Source organism: Pteronotus mesoamericanus, unplaced genomic scaffold, assembly GCF_021234165.1.
Source record: "Pteronotus mesoamericanus isolate MK-2021 breed Mesoamerican mustached bat unplaced genomic scaffold, CSHL_Meso_final scaffold_21, whole genome shotgun sequence".
In the NCBI taxonomy this organism is placed as follows: domain Eukaryota; kingdom Metazoa; phylum Chordata; class Mammalia; order Chiroptera; family Mormoopidae; genus Pteronotus; species Pteronotus mesoamericanus.
Genome location: NW_026555310.1, coordinates 27,546,216 through 27,563,683, shown reverse-complemented (window position 1 = coordinate 27,563,683; position 17,468 = coordinate 27,546,216). Strand labels below are relative to the sequence as shown.

Genomic DNA, 17,468 nt, shown 5'->3' with positions numbered 1-17,468 from the left:
CATAAGGGGTCCAATTTCCAACTGCCACCACTACTATGTAGGCCCATTACTTTCCTTTGAATCCTCAGCTTCTTCATCTGTAAAAGAATATTCCTACTGCCTAAATCCTGGGCTCCCTTGAGGGTTACAATGGCTAAAGGGAAGTAAGACAACATCCCACATAACGTGTAGCACTAACATGTAGAGGGCACTTGTTTGTTTGTTTGTTTTTTAAGGAGGTAATAAAATGGGCCTGACTAATTCTGAAATTCCAGATCTTGCCCACCCTGATCTCTCAGTAACCAGGAAAAATCCAGGATTCAAAAGACACTCCAAAGAATATGTTACTTGATTCTAGACCAAGACTCTTAGCCTACACTCCAACTGAAAGTCAAAGACAAGATAGTCCTTGAACTTGACCTCTGATAGTTGACTGTCCCACTTCCAATTCCACTGCCTCTACTTATCATTTTCACACTTCCCTCTCTTCTGCTTTCCTTTGCTCTTGTCCTCCTCACTGCCTTTATCTTATTCTCATCTTTCTCTTACTTCCCTTCCTTCTCCATAATCATTATTAAGCAGCCACATGAATACATTGCACTGGAGACCATTAAAAAAAAAAAAGCCCTACAGATAGACCCTAATCCATCATAAATCTTTATAACCTAACCATGTTCTACTTGCCAGTGGTTCCCAAACCTGACTGTATCTCAGAATCCCTTGCGGGGAACTCTGTGCAGTTACTGGGGCTTTATTCCAAACCAATGAAATCAGAATCCTTGGGAATGGCACCAGAGGTTCTGTATTTATTTAAGTAGTATAATAAAAATTTAAACTCCTCTGTCGATTCTAAGATCCACTCAATTTAAGAACTGCTACCATACAGCATACAACCCAACTACAGAAACTGTATCAAGCTTACTTCCCTTTCTTGATGTTTTTGAGCTTCTTCATGGTCATCATTCCTTCAACTTATGTCACACAGCTTTCTCTTTGAGAATTTAAAATATTTGCTTTTATATGAGCAATGAGAACACTGGAATGTTAAAAGAATGAAAAGCAAAGGGGTTGGAGGGCGCTGATAGGATTATATCAAAATGGGTCTATGAAGGCAAAAGAAAGAATACAGATGAAAGGCAGTGGGAATAAGGGTAGGCAGGAAAAATAGGAGAGAGGGGTGGGTGGCAACAGCAAACAGAAACTACAGTGACGCCTGGCTGCCCATGGAGTCTGTTGTCCTAGCAACGTGATACTGAAAGGTTGAAGGTTGCTGTCGTCTACAATTCTGGACCACATGTTGTCAAGGCAACAGAATACATCCAAGACACAGGGTGGCGGGCCATGAGGACATGGGGGTGTGCCAGGAATCTTCAGCTCAAGGCAGGCTACACTGACTGGCTGGGCCATTACACTACCTCCCGCTGTCAGTGCCCATGCCCCTCACCCAAAATCTTACCAGGGCTGCTCCATTCCCTGTGGCCCTCTTCTCAGTGCCATCAACTCCATTTGGAAAGAAGGGAAATTATAACAGGCTGCAGCTTCACAGACATAAGTCCAGGAACTGGCCATGAGACACTGGTGCATGGGAATACCAAGAAGTCAAAAGGAGAGGCAGCTATTTAGTTAGAGTAATGCCAACCATATTGCTTCTACCTTCCTATATTACTTGCTAATTGTTTGCAAGTTTTTTAACAAATTTTGTAAAAACAACAAAATAAAAATTGCATAATTCACAGGTATAGTAAAAGGAAATGATGCCTGATTCAAGAGCAATCTGTGTTTCAATACTGCTAGAAATAATAATAGCAGCCATTTATTCAAAATCAGGTGTGTGCCTGAACGAGTAATGAATCCCTTAAAGGTTATTGCATTTTATCTCATAATAGTTCTTCAAGGTTGATGAATATTAGCCCTGTCATATAAAGGAGAAAAAAACAGATCACATAAGTCATAGAGCATGGCAAGAGGTCACCCAGCTTCTGAACACTGGAACCATGAGTCAAAATGGCTCCAAGGTATATATTCCATCCACTATACAAACAGCTTCCCTCTAAACAGATGGTAAATCAAATCCTATCACTCCCTTCTTACACCTTCGAGAATGAAAATTTTAAATATTTAACTCTGTGCAAGACTCTCAGGTCCCACATGGCCTGGCCTTGAAGTGTCTTTCCGCCATCATTTCTGTCATGGCCCACATTGCACACCACGCTCCAACTCTACTGACCTTCCTGTTACTCATCAAAAAAACAAACAAAAAAAAAAAAAGAAGAAGGAAAGAAACGTGCTCCCACTTCAAGGTCTTCACATCTGCTGTTTTCTCTGCCAAAATGCCACTCCTCAGATCATCGTATATTTTGATCCTTCTCATCATACGAATCTCAAGTGCTTCCTCCTCTGAGACCATCGCAGACACCCTACCCAAAATAGTGCACGGTACCCATTTCTGCTATTTTCATTATAGCATTTACCACCACCTCAACTAATAGTGTTCAATTTTTGTGTTTGTTTATTGCCAAAGCATCACAAGGACATGTCTCCCATATTGACTCTATCTCCAGGACCTTAAACAGTTCCTGACACCCAGGAGATATATAATAAATATTTTTGAATGAATAAATAATGAGAAAGAATACTGTGTGCTAAAGGAAGTTTCAAAATCTCTTTCTCCTACCTTTGGAAATGTAATGGCATTGATTAAGTTACTTGGTAATACCTTGCTGATTAGCAGTTGGATAAATTGCATATTTTATCTTTTGAAACTTTAAAAAAAATTATTTCTTTCTGCTTTCCCCTTTCAAATAGGGCTAATCAAGTCAAGAGTATCACTGGCACCCCAACTGTTCTATACAAAAGAAGGGTTCTGCTACCTCAGACTGCATTCCTAACTTAAGACAGAGCTTCTGCCATGTCTGTCTACTAGAAAGTGCACATGAGTGTTGCAACTTGTGCTGTGAGTGACAAGTTGTGGATTGCTGGTATCTGGCAGATGTGAAGAAAGAAAGGGCTATGATGATAGGAGCCTAGACAGAGATAAAGAATTTATTTGCCTGTAACCAGAGATTAATCCTACCATCCATTTTCATTTGAGTTTAAAACACTTTTCTCTTAATTGCAACCGACATCTGCTACACTGAGATAATTAATCCATCCACATATTTAATAAATATGTATTAAGGGCTTACTATGCACCAAGCTATATGTCATGATCTGGGTATACAAAAAGGAAAAAGACATAGTCCCTGCCCTTATGAAACTTGCAGTCTAGCAGGACAGACAGCTAGTAAATAACCTATTATGATTAATTTTGGTGATGATAAGAACTCTGAAAAGTATAGAATGAAAGGGAATAAAAGGAAATCAAGCAGGAGCTCTAACCTGACAGTGAATATGAAGAACTATCTGACACCCTGCGGACTCTGGATTGGGAGGGCAGCCTCAGGTGAGATGCCCCACCCTGGGCACAGGAAAGAATAAAGAGACCTACAATCACATTTGGAAACACACACACACATGCATACACACACAAACCAAAGGAGCCAAAACAAAAACGAGGAAAGAAAAGTGCAGAAAGAGAACTAGCACTAAAAGATAAACTGTACTTCCTGGTAGTTCCACCAAGGCCTCAGTAGTAGAACAGCTAAACAGGACAGAAACACGTCACCTTTCAGCATTGCACCAGGCCTGGGATGGGCAGACTGCCCAAGTGCCACTTCTGCATAGAGCACCCAAAACACGCCCAGTTACCACAGAACCAGGTGAGTTTAGATCATACTGTTGATGGCTTATACTGATATTTACATCAATCACCCTACTCACTTATTAATTTATCCAACGAAGACTTACTGAAAACCTCCCATAGACGCACAACTTACCGATTCCTACTATTTGCCAGGCCTTTTCTAAGCACGTCTAATAAGTTTACTTAATAACCTTAAGAAATAGTTTACTTCTATCACTATTTTATAGATGAGGAACCAAAGGCTCAGAGAAGTTAAATAATTTGCCAAAGGTCACACAGTAAATGGTGGAGCCAGGAAACAACCTAAGCAGTGAGATTCCAGAGATCCTCCTCATAGCTATGGTGTGCATACTACTCTCCTAAGGTTGTCATAACAAATTACCATACACTTCTTTGCTTAAAACAACATAAGTTTATTTTCTCACAGCTCTGGGGGCCAGAAGCCTGAAATCATGGTTGGCAGGGCCATGTTCCCTTTGAAGGCTCTAAGGGAGAGCCCTTCTTTGCTCCTTCTAACTTCTGGTAGCTTCCTTGGTTTGTGGCTAAATAACTCCCACCTCTGCCTCTCTTTACAAGGACTTCTCTTTTATGTCTACGTATTCTCCACTTCTATCTCTTATAAGAACATTGTCATTGGATTTAAGTCCCACTCAGCTATCCAAGATGATCTCATTATTAAGATCCTTTACTTAATTTCATCTGCAAAGACCCTTTTTCCAAATAAGGTCACAGTCACAGGTTCTAGGATTTAGGACAGAGACATATCTTTTGGGGCTGGGGACACCATTCAGCCCACTGCAGTATTTATATAGAGAGCACAGTTTAATAATTGTTAATTGTTTAATAAAAGTTAGCTTTTACTATGCTCCCAATACTATAGCATGTGCTGAGAATACAAAAATCAGTACGTCATGGCCCTGGCCCACAATGAGCCTGTTGAATACTAAGTGAGACAAATAGGTAACAAGATAATTACAATAAAAACACATACAACGCACAGGTGAAGTGCAAAAGAAAAAGAAAAAAAAAGAAGCCATCAATTCTTTGAAGATGAGAGCCAGAAAAGGGTTCACAGAAGTGCCATGACTTCTCTCTAAAAGTGAGTAGGTATTTCTGGTGGACAAGGAACAGGACATTCTAAGGAGAGGAAGTAGAAAAAACACAATCACCGAGATGTAAAAAGGCCAGGCCCATTCAGGGAGCTGTAAATAATTTAGTGTGACTTGACATTATTGTTCAAGGGCCGGGAAGTTAGGAGAAAATCCTGAAGAGGTGGCCTGGGACCACATCAAAGAGGTTGTCATATTCCAAGCTGTGGGAAGCCAGTGCAGTTTTCAGTGAAAGTGTAACAATCAGATTTGATTTTCTAATGAATCACACAGGTAAGCTACCATGTGGCAGTGCAGAAAAGGGAGGAGTGCCAGCACTGAGGTCAGGTAAGTGCATGGAGAGGAGGGGACAGAGATAACAGGTAAGGAGGCTTCCTGACTGTGGGTAACCCATGGAAGGAAAAGGAGTGGTCTGGGTTGATTCCCACACTGGTTACCTACTCCCTTCGTAGACTCCCTCTTGGTTTCTAGTTTCTATCATGCCCATCTTTTTTTTGTTCTTCTGGTTGTCCTCTTAACTCTCTAATAATTCCATCTTAGCTCCTGTACTATCACCACTTCCTCTGGCCATCCCTCACACAGTGGGGTTTGATTTTATGGTTTAGGATTAAAAATTGAGTTTTGTCCTTGACACACGTGTCTCCATAGTCCAGGTGTGAGTTCTGAGCCATCTTATCCATCCTCCTGATTTCAACCACCTCGCTCCTTGCTAATGAAGTTCACATCTATATTTCCAGCCCAAATCACTCTTTTTCCTCCAGGCCCAAATCCAACTGCTTACTAGACATTTTCATTCTAAATTCTACTCTTTCTCATTCCCATTGCCACCAAATTTGTGACAAATCTAATAACTCTTGTCATCAAAATTGTTGGAACAGCACTAAAAGGGTCAACAGTGTTCAATGCTACAGGAGGTCAGTAATGACTTGAAATGTCCATCGGATTTGGCACTTTGTATAAAGTGAGAGATGAGGAAGTGAAAACGGCAATTTTAGAGTGCCCTTTAAGGGGCTGAACTGTGAAAAGAAGGAGAGAAAGGAGGGAGAACCCAGGTCAAGGAAAACTTTCATGCTTGTTTGTTTATTAACTAAGACTTGAGCATGTTCAGTGAAAGCAAAATTGCTATTTGGGTTTTTGTTTTTATTGATTTTAGAGAGAGAAGAGAGGAGAAAATAAGGAAGAGATAAAGGGAGGGAAGGAAATGAAATTTGTTGTTCCACTTATTTATGCATTCATTTACTGATTCTTGTATGTGCCTTGATGGGCGATCGAACCTGCAACCTTGACGAAAGTTGCTATTTTAGGTAAATCTGTTCTTGACTGTTGAGTATTATCACACATATTGTAGGACACTTAACATGCCTGGTCTTCAGGTTCTAAATGCCAGTAGCACACAGATACACAGACATGCATGTAAACCAGTCATTACGATATCAAAAAACTCTCCCAATACATTTCCAAACATCTCCTGTGTACCACAAAGCTAGAGAGACGATGCCAGCAAGAAGGAAAAAATTGATAGTTAAAGGGAAAAAGTAAGTAACTGATGAACCAAGGTCCTAGTCCTGGCGTACATGTGAGTAGATCGGGCCAAGGGCATAAAAGCAGGGTTTGGTGTGAACCAGGAGAAATGACAGTTGAGAGAAATTTGAGCTTTAGAATCACATGAATATTGGCTGAATTCCCAAGCTGTCACCTACTTCCTTTGAGAGACACTCCTGACTATCCCCAAAGCTATTCCCAATGCTTGCCCCCTTGCCATTTCCACCAGAAAGCCTCACACCCCTCAACCCCACCCCGGGTTTGCTATGTAACTAACATTTTGGGGCTCATCCTATCACGGATATGGGGAAGACTTTTCCTGACCTAATAACCACCCCCTGGCTTTTCCCTCTTTGCGTGTTGACAGGATGCCTGGAGCGAGGGCAGACATCTTGCAACCAAAACAAAAATGCCAAGAGAATCCTGGAGGTCAGCCTGACATCACTGCATCACAGATCCGCCTCGAGTAGTCCCCAGGTGCCTTGTTCTCAGATGGCAATAAGCACCTATTTGTTTAAGCTACTGTAAGTGAAAGGTGCCTTGTCCAATAAGCACCTAGTTGTTTAGGCCATTGTGAGTCAATCACTACCTAAAGATTTGAGCAAAAGAACCTCTCTGATCTACAATTTCCTCATCTGCAAAATTGAGGCAAAATACATGCCTCATAAATTCGTGAAAGAATTAAATGAAATAACATATCTAAGCTCATCTAAGGTGACTAGCTCAGAACTCGACAAAAGTAAATGATCAATCAATGTTAGTTCTCTTTCTTATTATAACCTCGTAACAACCCAAGATAATTTGGGTGTTCTTTGTCCCTGTAAAGTGGAATTTCATCAATACAAATTTTTGTCTTCAAAAAAGTAAAATAACAATAGGCTTTAATATTACTCCCATGCATGCTGAACCCTTAAAATAAAATATAATTTTGATGCCATTTTTAATTTTATCACAGAATAAAAATACAATTTTGAATAAAATACAAAATCTAATTTTTATTCTAAACCATAAAATCAAATTATAGTTTTGAATAAACTATAGAGTTAACACCAATAAATAAGGCAAAAGAATCACAGAAGTCTAAGAAAGGCGAATGAAAATATACTCTTGGTGTAAAAATAATAATCCAAAGAGTTTTTCAGCGATATCAGTGTAATCTATTAAAAATTGGCTGGTAACATTTAATAAATTAACTGCCTTCCTGTACCTGTAACATAGCGCCACTCCCTATCCAGTACCTCTAATGTCCCTCTCAGTTAATAATTCCCCTTTTCTTATATATAACACTTCCAAATTTATGAGTGACCTTGGATTCAAAAACTACTTTATTTTGCTGTGCTCCCCTTGGTAATGCTCTTATCTTCATTGCTTATATCCTACGTGTATCAGTTTACTGAAATCACTGCAGGTCTCTCCTTTGAGAATCTTGATAAGTCCTGACCCTGTCACAATCAGTATTTGCATCACCACAGAGGCGGAGCACACTGAGCTCCTGCCCATCCACCAGGTCTAAAAGGAAGGGTATTATTAGCCCAAACTTGTCCCTTTTAGTCAACAAGAAAACATTAGGATCTCACTTTCCAAAATGGTTTAGGTAAGGTCTGATATATGAAAATACAAGATAATGTGTTACGAGGACCTACTGTTTACCAAGCACTGGGGATGGTGCTTTATAAGGTTCACTACAGACTAGCTGTTATTTTGCCCCCATCTTACAAATGGAAATTTTGAGGCTAAGTGTTTAAAGAGCACAACTAAGGTCACATGGGTGGGAATGTACACAGCTCAAGCCTACTGGCTCCAAAGGCTGCATTCTCTTCACACTGTGCCACCACCGCCCTACAGACACATCTTCACCTTCCCGGAGGACGTATGAGAAGTGATGGCTCATGTGTTATTTTCTAGTACTGAGCGTCTTTATTTCTAAGAATGCCTAAAGGAATTTCTGGGACCTTAGCTTTTTAAGGATTAAAACTATGCCTGGAGTTCAAGTGGACAGTCTCTTGAAAGCAAACCCTAGCTTCAGTTTTAAAAGAAAGGATATGTTGACCAATAAGAAACACATTTCATAAAAGCAGGTGGAAAGATTAAAGTTCAGACAGACTCGAGGGCTACATCACTGCAATGTTTACAGTGTCTTAGAGAGAACTGCCCACTCAGTCCTCCCACCCCCAAAGTATAGTTCAAGGAAGCAGGGAACACAGAAAAGGAGTAACTGACCTCCAGGCAGGCCATTCTATCCTAGCTATTTTCGGATTTCCTCAGCATGTGGACTGGGAGGTTTAAAGTCACTCCAAAAAGTTTTAAAGTCAAACATACTTGGAATCAGATCCTGTCCCAATATCTCTCTAGCTTTGGCCAGTGTACATAAGCTCTCTGATGTAGCTCCCCCATCAACTAAAGAAATACTATGGCTTACCTCACCGCACTGCATAAGAATTAAAACACTCATTAACATCATGCCTGGCACAAAGCTGGCATATTATATTAGTTTCTTTACCCTCTTGCCTTTCCCACCTCTAGGTCTTAACTCTCATCCAAGAAATGCCACAACACCACAGTTTGCTCTGTCTCAAGGAATACCATCTGACAAACAACTAAATGCAAGGTAAAAAAAAAAACAAAACTAAACTAAAAAAACACAAAAGACACCAGATTTGGCAACGAGGCACAGAGTACGTGCGAGTAGCATGGCTATCTTGATTTCAAGGTGGTGTTGGATATAACCCTCATGAACAACTGGAAGGCAACAGTCTATTTACAGTGTCACACACACTGCTGCTAGCCCATCTGCTCTCTCCAAATACTTTGCCATTTGGTGCGTGTGAGGTGAGGGGTGGAGGGACACAAGTGGAGAAACCGAGAGAAGATGGAGCCAAAGAAGAATAGGGGCCATCTTCGTAGCTCCAGTTGGATTCCAAAATGTAGCTCTCTGCACTGAAAACTAAGAGTGCTATTCAAACATCAATTATCAACCAAGCAAGTCAGAAAGAATCATAGCGATAGATTCCAAAGTAAGATTATTTTTAATGTGTCCTTTAATGAGGAACAAGGTATGGAGTGTGGTGCATGTTTGAACTATTGTACTTCACTCTAACTAAGCTATGCATTTCCAGATCCTGACTCTTTACTCAGCATACCCTTTCTCTTCCATTCTTGCAGCATTTAAGAATGGACCTCATATCCCTTTGCCTTCCTGTATGTTCCACTTTTTGTTTTCCCTCCTACCTCCTGCCCAGGCCATTTGCAGTGGCCCTAATGCCAGTAACAGAATAAGTTAAGAATAAGAGTCTGTCAATAAGACTCTTTTCCCATCACCATTTTTTATTTTTCTCACCTAAACTATATGTTTGCACAGTGTTTTCCATAATTTTCCACATATTTCATTTCATTTTCTTTTTAAAATGTAAAGTGGGTAGAGAAGAAAACAAAATTTAAATCTTATCAACTGTAAACTCTAAAGCACCTAGGATACATCTGTGAACAAAAGAGCCCTGTCTCTCCACATGATCTGCATCTTAGTTCACTATTATTACACATTTGTAAGAGACACAACAGAAAAGCAACCAACTAATTCAACTAATATCTTCTTATACCAGGGCTGGCAGTAGAATACGATCAAGTGGTAGTGGACCTAAAATAACACAGGCTTCAAAATTGGTACTTCTGTGATTTGAATCCTAGTCCTATTGCTTGTAAACTGATTATGAGCAATAATCAGATTAGTTACTTAACCTCTCTGAACTCAAATCGAAAAACCCAAGAAAGATTTTGGAAAGTGAGCAAGGAACCTCCCAGAAAGAAATGGAAATAGGTCTCGCTTCAACTCATTATTTGGATTCAGGTGGGCATCCTAAGTCCAAGACCTCAGAGGGAATAAAAGGAATTTTAACAGAGAAAAATAAAATAGACTCCTTATACTTAGGTGGGGAACTGCCAAAAATCTCCTCATACATTTTTAAACTGTCTCTGTTACTATTCTAAACAGTCTTTTGTTACAAGTACCTAGCAGTTCTTTCCTCATTAGAGCTCTTCTATAACTGAATATGCCATTTTTGGCTACCGTGGGGCTCTATCACTGATGAGCCTCAGCTCCCCTGGTGAGGCAAGGCCATGGCTCCCACCCATCCCTCACAGCCATGGCAGGAGACCAGAGCACTAATTAATGTTTGTACTGATTCATCAACATAAACAAAAAAGTGAGCACATGCCATTTGACCATATGCTGAACCTGTGTTGCACTACTGTTGTCAAAAATCTTTATAATCATGCTATCTTTCTCCCATCACCAACTCCTTGAATCAGGGACTTTATCCCTACAATGCAATCTTCCAGGAAGACACTTAACAAGTGGATTCTATTTGAAACAAACAAAACCCACATTAAAATGGTATGGCAATAAAATATCTCCTAGAAGGAAGGCTTACTTGTCATCTTTCAGATGGTAACTCTGCCTTGAAGACGATGCCTCAAACACAGCGAAGCTGTATTTCTTAGATCCTCTGCATCAGTCCCACTTGCAAATGTTTTGTCCTATTGCCCCATAGTTGATTCATAGTTGTCAAACTCTGTGTCCTCATTCTATGATTGTAAAATGTGGTCATGGTGCTTAAAAATAAACTTCTATTTTTAAAAACTGACCTTAGAATTTGAGGTGTTTTATTTTTGAACTTGCCCCCAAAGCTTATTTCTTTGAAATCTAGGAGATTATTTCAACTTGCCTTCATGCAAATCCTTTAAGCCTGTGAACGTTGCTCTGCACAGCTCCCTGGAATCCTGGCCCTGCTGCCCGCCCAGTTGTGGTGGTTCCTGCTGCGCCCTTCTCTGCAGCCTCCAGGCACCACGCAGGCATCTCGCCCCTTGTGACTGCGCTCCGTGTTCTCAGGACCTGCTTCCTTCCTCTTTTCCTCTTCCTACCTACCTTTTGGAAACTCTTGTTTTTAGATCAAAAGTCAGATACTATTTAGGCTACTTTAGGAAACTGCTTAAAATCATTGCTCATCTCTCTTTTATGATGGAGGAAAAAAAGATAAGATGGGATATTTGGGTTGGTTGCAATGGTGGAAGGAGTTGGGGAAAAGAGATCAGAGGGAGATCTCACTACAGTGACCTGGAAGAATGCACCTCACTGGCTTCAATCCTCCCTTCCCCCCTAAAAGTAGTGCCCAATGGGCCCCCTATGAAATTATGCTACCCCGAAGTGCTATTTATATGCTCACTTACTCTTTCCTGTAGTCAGATTCCAGTATTGCCATTACGAAACCAGAGGTGAACTACATTTAGTGAGATAACACCCACCACAGAAGAGAAAGTGCAGAATAGGAAAGTATTTGAGACCCTAACCAGCCTCTCTATTTCCTTGAGAGGTGACAGATCATGTGGCCTTTGGAGCCAGCAACCAGTGTTAAAGTCTTGGCTGCCACTTACTAGCTGTATCAATTTGGATATGCTATTTAACCTCTCTGAGCCTCAGTTTCCCTACCTGTCAAGTAGAGATAAATAATGCCACTTAGCTCACTGGCTCATTAAAATTATTAAATGAAATAATACATGCAAAGCACTATGTGCCCAGCATATGTAGATAAGCTAAAGCATTTAGGATACATCAGTGAACAAAAGAGCCCAGTCTCTCCGCATGATCTGCATCTTAGTTCATTATTATTATGCATTTGTAAGAGACACACAGAGAAGCAACCAACCAATTTAACCAATAACCACTTATACCAGGGCTGGCTGTGGCGTGGGTTGGAGTGGTGGTGGACCTAAAATAACATAGGTTGCACAGTGGCCCACATAAGGGGAAAAAAAATCACTTTTACCTGTCTTGCTCTCAAAATAAGTATGCAATTATTTACATTCCAAAAATTTGGCTCATCCACCCTGGCATTCTTCAGTGACATACTGTGCCCTCAAAAGACCACTGCTAAAATATAATTTACTAAGGATAATGTTAACAAAAAATCTACCTGAAGTAAAAACTCAACAGGTTTTGCCATAGTCAGTCTATATTTTCCATTCTGCTTAAGTTTACCTCACTTCCCTTAGCATGGGCTTCCTGTGCCAGCATTTGACTCTAACATCTTTACCTTTCACTGTCTTTCTCATAAGCTACTGAAGTTCCTCCATTTAGTACTTTCCAGTTGACTGTTCCTGGATTGAATGAAGGAAGCTCTGAAACAGACGTTAGTCATCCCTGCCTGCTGCCAACAGATGGCAATAGTGATCACGCGAGGTTATTTTACTCCTGTTAGCCCTGCATGTGATGATTCTTAACTGGCCAAGGAGCAAGCCGGTGGTGTCTGTGCTGGGTTTTGAGGTGTTTACAAACATCATTAACCCTACAGCATGTCTTTTAAGTAAAAAACTAATGGCAGTTTTGAAAGTTATGTTAAGTATGAAATGACAATGAAAAGCTAGGAATAATTGTAAAAACTCAAAGTGATAAAAAAACAATAAATATTGTAGTTGTTGTGAAATGAATCAATCTGCGATATAGAAATAACTGTGAAGGACAATACATAGTGAGAAGTGCTGTACCTAAGCAATAAGCAATAAAGAAAGAAAAAATAACTGAATAAGTAAAAAACGTGAAAACAAAATGCAAACACAACAAAACACTCTCTGCAGTTAGAGAATAAGCATCAGTATCAGATAACGATTAGTCATATGACAATCTAATATTAATGCAGAAGCGACTAGGATTTATTTGAGGCCTGAAAGGAGCGGTCCTCAGCCTTAACTGCACTCTAGAATCATCTGGGGAATTTTAAAAATCCTAAACCCCAGGCAGTAGCCCAGGCCAAGGTCTCTGGGGGTGGAAGCCAGGCATTGGTCATGTTTAAGGCTCTTCAGGTGATTACAACATGCAACCAAGGTCATGGACCACTGCCTTCAAATCTATGCAGGGGGAAATGCAGCCACTACTGGTTCTATGGATTAATATCCACCCAACTGTACAGGTCGGTGTATGATAAGCATGGATACCTAGCAAGAAGTACTTCTTTGATATTTGTATCTTCAAGGAGACAAATTACCTGCCTCAAAGGACTTTTTGTTTTATATTCTTGAAACTCGTCTGGGTGAAGAATATGTATTACTAAGAAAAAAGAGTGTACACCTTATTTTAAATTTTGAAAGAAGCTATTTATATGTGTATGTGAAGAATATGGATCACAGAACTACAAGCTTCAATATCTCTTAGTCATTTCCGTGAATCCATTTACAAACAAATGGACACACAAAGATACCAGTGTCTTTCCCTTGCTTACCTCTCTAAGCAATTAGACTAATCCTTGGTCTACCTACTCATTCAGTACATTCTGGTTACTATCTTTCATCTTTCATACTTAAGTTCGGCATTAAAACAAAAGGATCGTTTAATTCTCAATTCAAATCAATCAGGCTCTTCTTACTGCAGTCCGCTTTTACCTTATCTGCCATTATCATAGAGGATCCCCCATGGATGCCGAGGATGGGGGTGAGAGTCTGGGCTGAAATGAAGTCAAGGATCTGGGCGATGGCTTCCTGGTCAGTGTCATCAGCAAACACCACCCCCTGGACTTTCCGGTCAGACATCAGATCACAGATACGGGTGATGATGCTCTTTGGATCGGTCTCATTCATGGCTACCAGCTCCACACGTGGCACCACAGACAGATGGTGGAAATCATCTTTCTCGTGGGCATCCTTGATGGCCACCTCGTCTGAAGTGCCCACGAGAATGACAGCAATGCCAATGCTGGGTGGGCTCTTCTGAGAACGAGCTCTGCTGCCCGACACAGCCAGGACAGCCAACACCAACCAGAACTTGGGAGAACAGCACTCTGCTCTGGGCTTCATCTTCAACTCGTCGACTCCCTGAAAACAGAAAGACAGAATGGTTATATCACAACCCACGCTACATGACCTACCTGTCTTTAAAGAGGCTGGACATTGCAAGTCTAGGGCCTTTGCTGATCTTCAATTCCAATGTCTATCTTCTAGCCTGGCTTCTTATAACCTCTTGTGTTTGTTCAGAGTGAGAGAAAAACTTTCAAAAGCATCAGAAATCCTTGAGCAAGACAATAAAAGATGCTACCAACTATAGCTATCAGCAGCAAACAGACAGAGACAAATGAGGAAAAGTGGATGCAAGTGGTCCAAGCAGTAATGTCAAGTGCACAAATGCAGGAGTCTCCAAGAGGGGGTCTTGCTGTTGTTACATGATCCTTGGCACTCCTATCACAATCTGCCCTTGAACCAAGGAGATGGCATAGGCCAGGCAGAGAGAGCAGTAAAATGGGCTAGCAGAGGCTAGCAACAAAACGTGGTGTGGATAAGCTAGATATAGAGAGCTACAGATATAAGCCCCACGTTTTTGCTGCCTTTATTTCATGTTCACCTCAAAAAGGAAAAGAGACTGAAAGCTCTTCAGTAAAGCTTTTAGTGTCTGGCTCTTAATATTAAATTTTTTAAAAAAACCAATATATGGGCAGTACTTTAAAAAACATCTTAATTGATCCTTACAACAACCTAGTAGGGGTAAAAAATAAGAAAGATACTGTTATCCCCCTTTTATAGGTGTTGAAGCTAAGTCTCAAAGAAGCTAAAGAAATCCAAAACCATTGAACCACTTAAGTGAGAAAAAAAATCCAGATATTCTGATTTTTAGGCCAATTTGCATTCCATTGCATTATATCACAATGCTTCTCAAATCACACATTATTACAAGGAATTGTTTTACTTTGATTTGTTCATGCATCAAAATATGGTAATTTTGACAAATACTACTGATAACTGCAGTAATGTCAGAGCCACTTTTAAAAAATTTTCCATGGCACCCTATAGTAGTGACTGTCCTAAAGCGACTGACTCCATGTTTCCACACAATTCACCATCTTTTACCTATAACAAACCCCTACTCTTTACTTCCACATATGCCCCCAAGTCTTACACTATGCCCCAGACTGAGGACACAGTTCTATATAGAACTTGGTAATTTCTCTTTATATTTCTCACCATTTTCCAAGAGCTCCTCTTATTTAAATAGAACTAGACCTGCTCCAATTGTTTTGATTTGTTTTAAATAATAATTTATTGCTCCTTATTATATGCTGTGTACTGTGTTAGGCATTTCCTCATATGGAGTCTCTTTGGTTCTCACTGAAACTCTATAAACTATTTTATCCCCAACTCGCAAACAGAGAAACTGAAGCTTAAAACAGTTACGTAATGTTCCCAAGGTCAATACCAGCATGCGAATACATATACTTAGCATTTTTATACTCCAAAGAAATATTCTGCAAACTGCACCCAAAACCAGAATCAGTGATTCTCACTATTCTCCAAAGAGAAAACCTATGTAATCAATGATGAAAACGCTGCCTAATATCTCATGCTTGTTTGAAAAAAAAAAAACACACATTAAGATATTAGGGATCTAAAAACTCTGAGAGTTTAGCTAACAAAAGAAAACAATTATGATAGTGTTGATTAAAGAGAGATAAGGATATCAGGCTAAGTAGACTGACTGCAAAAGGGCATTAATGATTTGGAAGTAAAATGTTGGGGACATTTTGTGGCTGAAGAAGCACAAAATCCAATCCAGTTCTTGGCAGAAAACACTTTGGAACTCTTGCTGCTGTAGTCATCCTTCCACACTGCCAAGGAGACCTGTATTGATCACCTTGTCTATCTCTTGCGAATAAGATGAGTAGCTCAGAGGTTCACGCCTGAGCAAAGTTTACTCCTGACAGTTCTCTGGTCTGCGTGTCCCCGTGGAAACAGAGAATGACTGAGGGAGCCCTGGAAGCCCATGCTGATGAACTGGACCCAATCGAGCAGGGGAGCCAGGGCGTGGATTCCTCCTGCTCGAGTTAAAGCAGAGCAGCACGACACAGAGTTGAGCAGCTCTGAATATTCAGAGTAAGACCGATGGATTTAGCATCTTGAATAACTGTTGGCAAAATAATAATAATAATCTGTTCAATTTCAAGGACTGGTTCTCAAGGAGAACAAAAATTTAAAATTTGGCAAGACTAGCAGCTTACTTCATTCCAATGGGAATCTAATCATTTAGTTACCAGCCACTAAATCAGATTCCTTTACATTGAAAAGTGGTCCACTCTGTCGTGACAGTTTATTAACTTTAATGCACTCTACACTTCCTATTTAGTGTTTTATTTGCTCTCTTAAAAATATCTCTTGTGTTCCTCTATTTCTTCTCACACAATATTTTACACTTTGTTATGCAATGGCTAGTTGTGACACTCAAAGAATAGAATCTGGTTTTCCTGAGTGTCTCTTTTATACTCAGAATAGAGCAAAGCACATGCAAAGCAATACATTATGGGAGATACCAGTAACAGAGGGACTGTGAGACAAACAAAGAGGCTGCTGTGAATACAAACTCAATTTCACACATTAGAAGGGGGTTAGTTGGGAGAAAGCATGTAGTCCAAGATAAGTAAATTGGTTTTGTTCCCTTCCACAGACAGACCACAGTTAGTCTTAATGTACCTGCTATATGAAGCTTTGCCTGTTCCTTTCCACTGCTTCTCAGCTTCCCCCAGTAGAATTGCGCATTGTTTCATTTTGACTATCACCCTAGCCTGTATGTGACAATCTAAATACTTGTAAGAGTTTAATATAATTATATGAATACGTGTGTCCCTATCTTAACCAGTTGGTAATCTCCTGGTGGGCAGAGACCTTTTCAGTTCAGTAAGCATTTATTGAGCACCTACTACCAGGAGATATTGTTATTAGTGTTGGGGATGCAACTAACACAGGCTCTAACCTCCACATCCACAGTCTGGTAGGAGATACAGAAACACAAAGAAGACCTTGTCTCATTTTCATTTGCATTTTTTGGGGGTCTAGCAGGCCCTCAAATATAATAAGGAAGGATCCAATAAATGACAGCCACAAAGTTTCTACCATTATAAAATTGTCAATATTTGACCACTTTTTACCTAAAATAATAACCTATTTTACATATTGTATATTTATAGTAATATTTTACTTATAACCTATTATATGCCAGGCACTGTTATTTCTAGGTAATTTTCATGTAGTGTTAAATCACATGTAAACATTACAAGTCATGATTTTTCCTT

General features: G+C 40.0%; 1 protein-coding gene across 1 annotated transcript in view; it reads right to left on the bottom strand.

Moving 5' to 3' along the window:
- Positions 1–14,211, bottom strand: part of GRIN2B (glutamate ionotropic receptor NMDA type subunit 2B) — a 275,921-nt gene extending 261,710 nt beyond the window's left edge. Inside the window, exon 1 of the mRNA XM_054591405.1 lies at positions 13,801–14,211. Coding sequence (XP_054447380.1) covers positions 13,801–14,211 — 411 coding nt within the window. The remainder of the gene's footprint in view (positions 1–13,800) is intronic.
- Between the last annotated feature and the right edge of the window lie 3,257 nt (positions 14,212–17,468).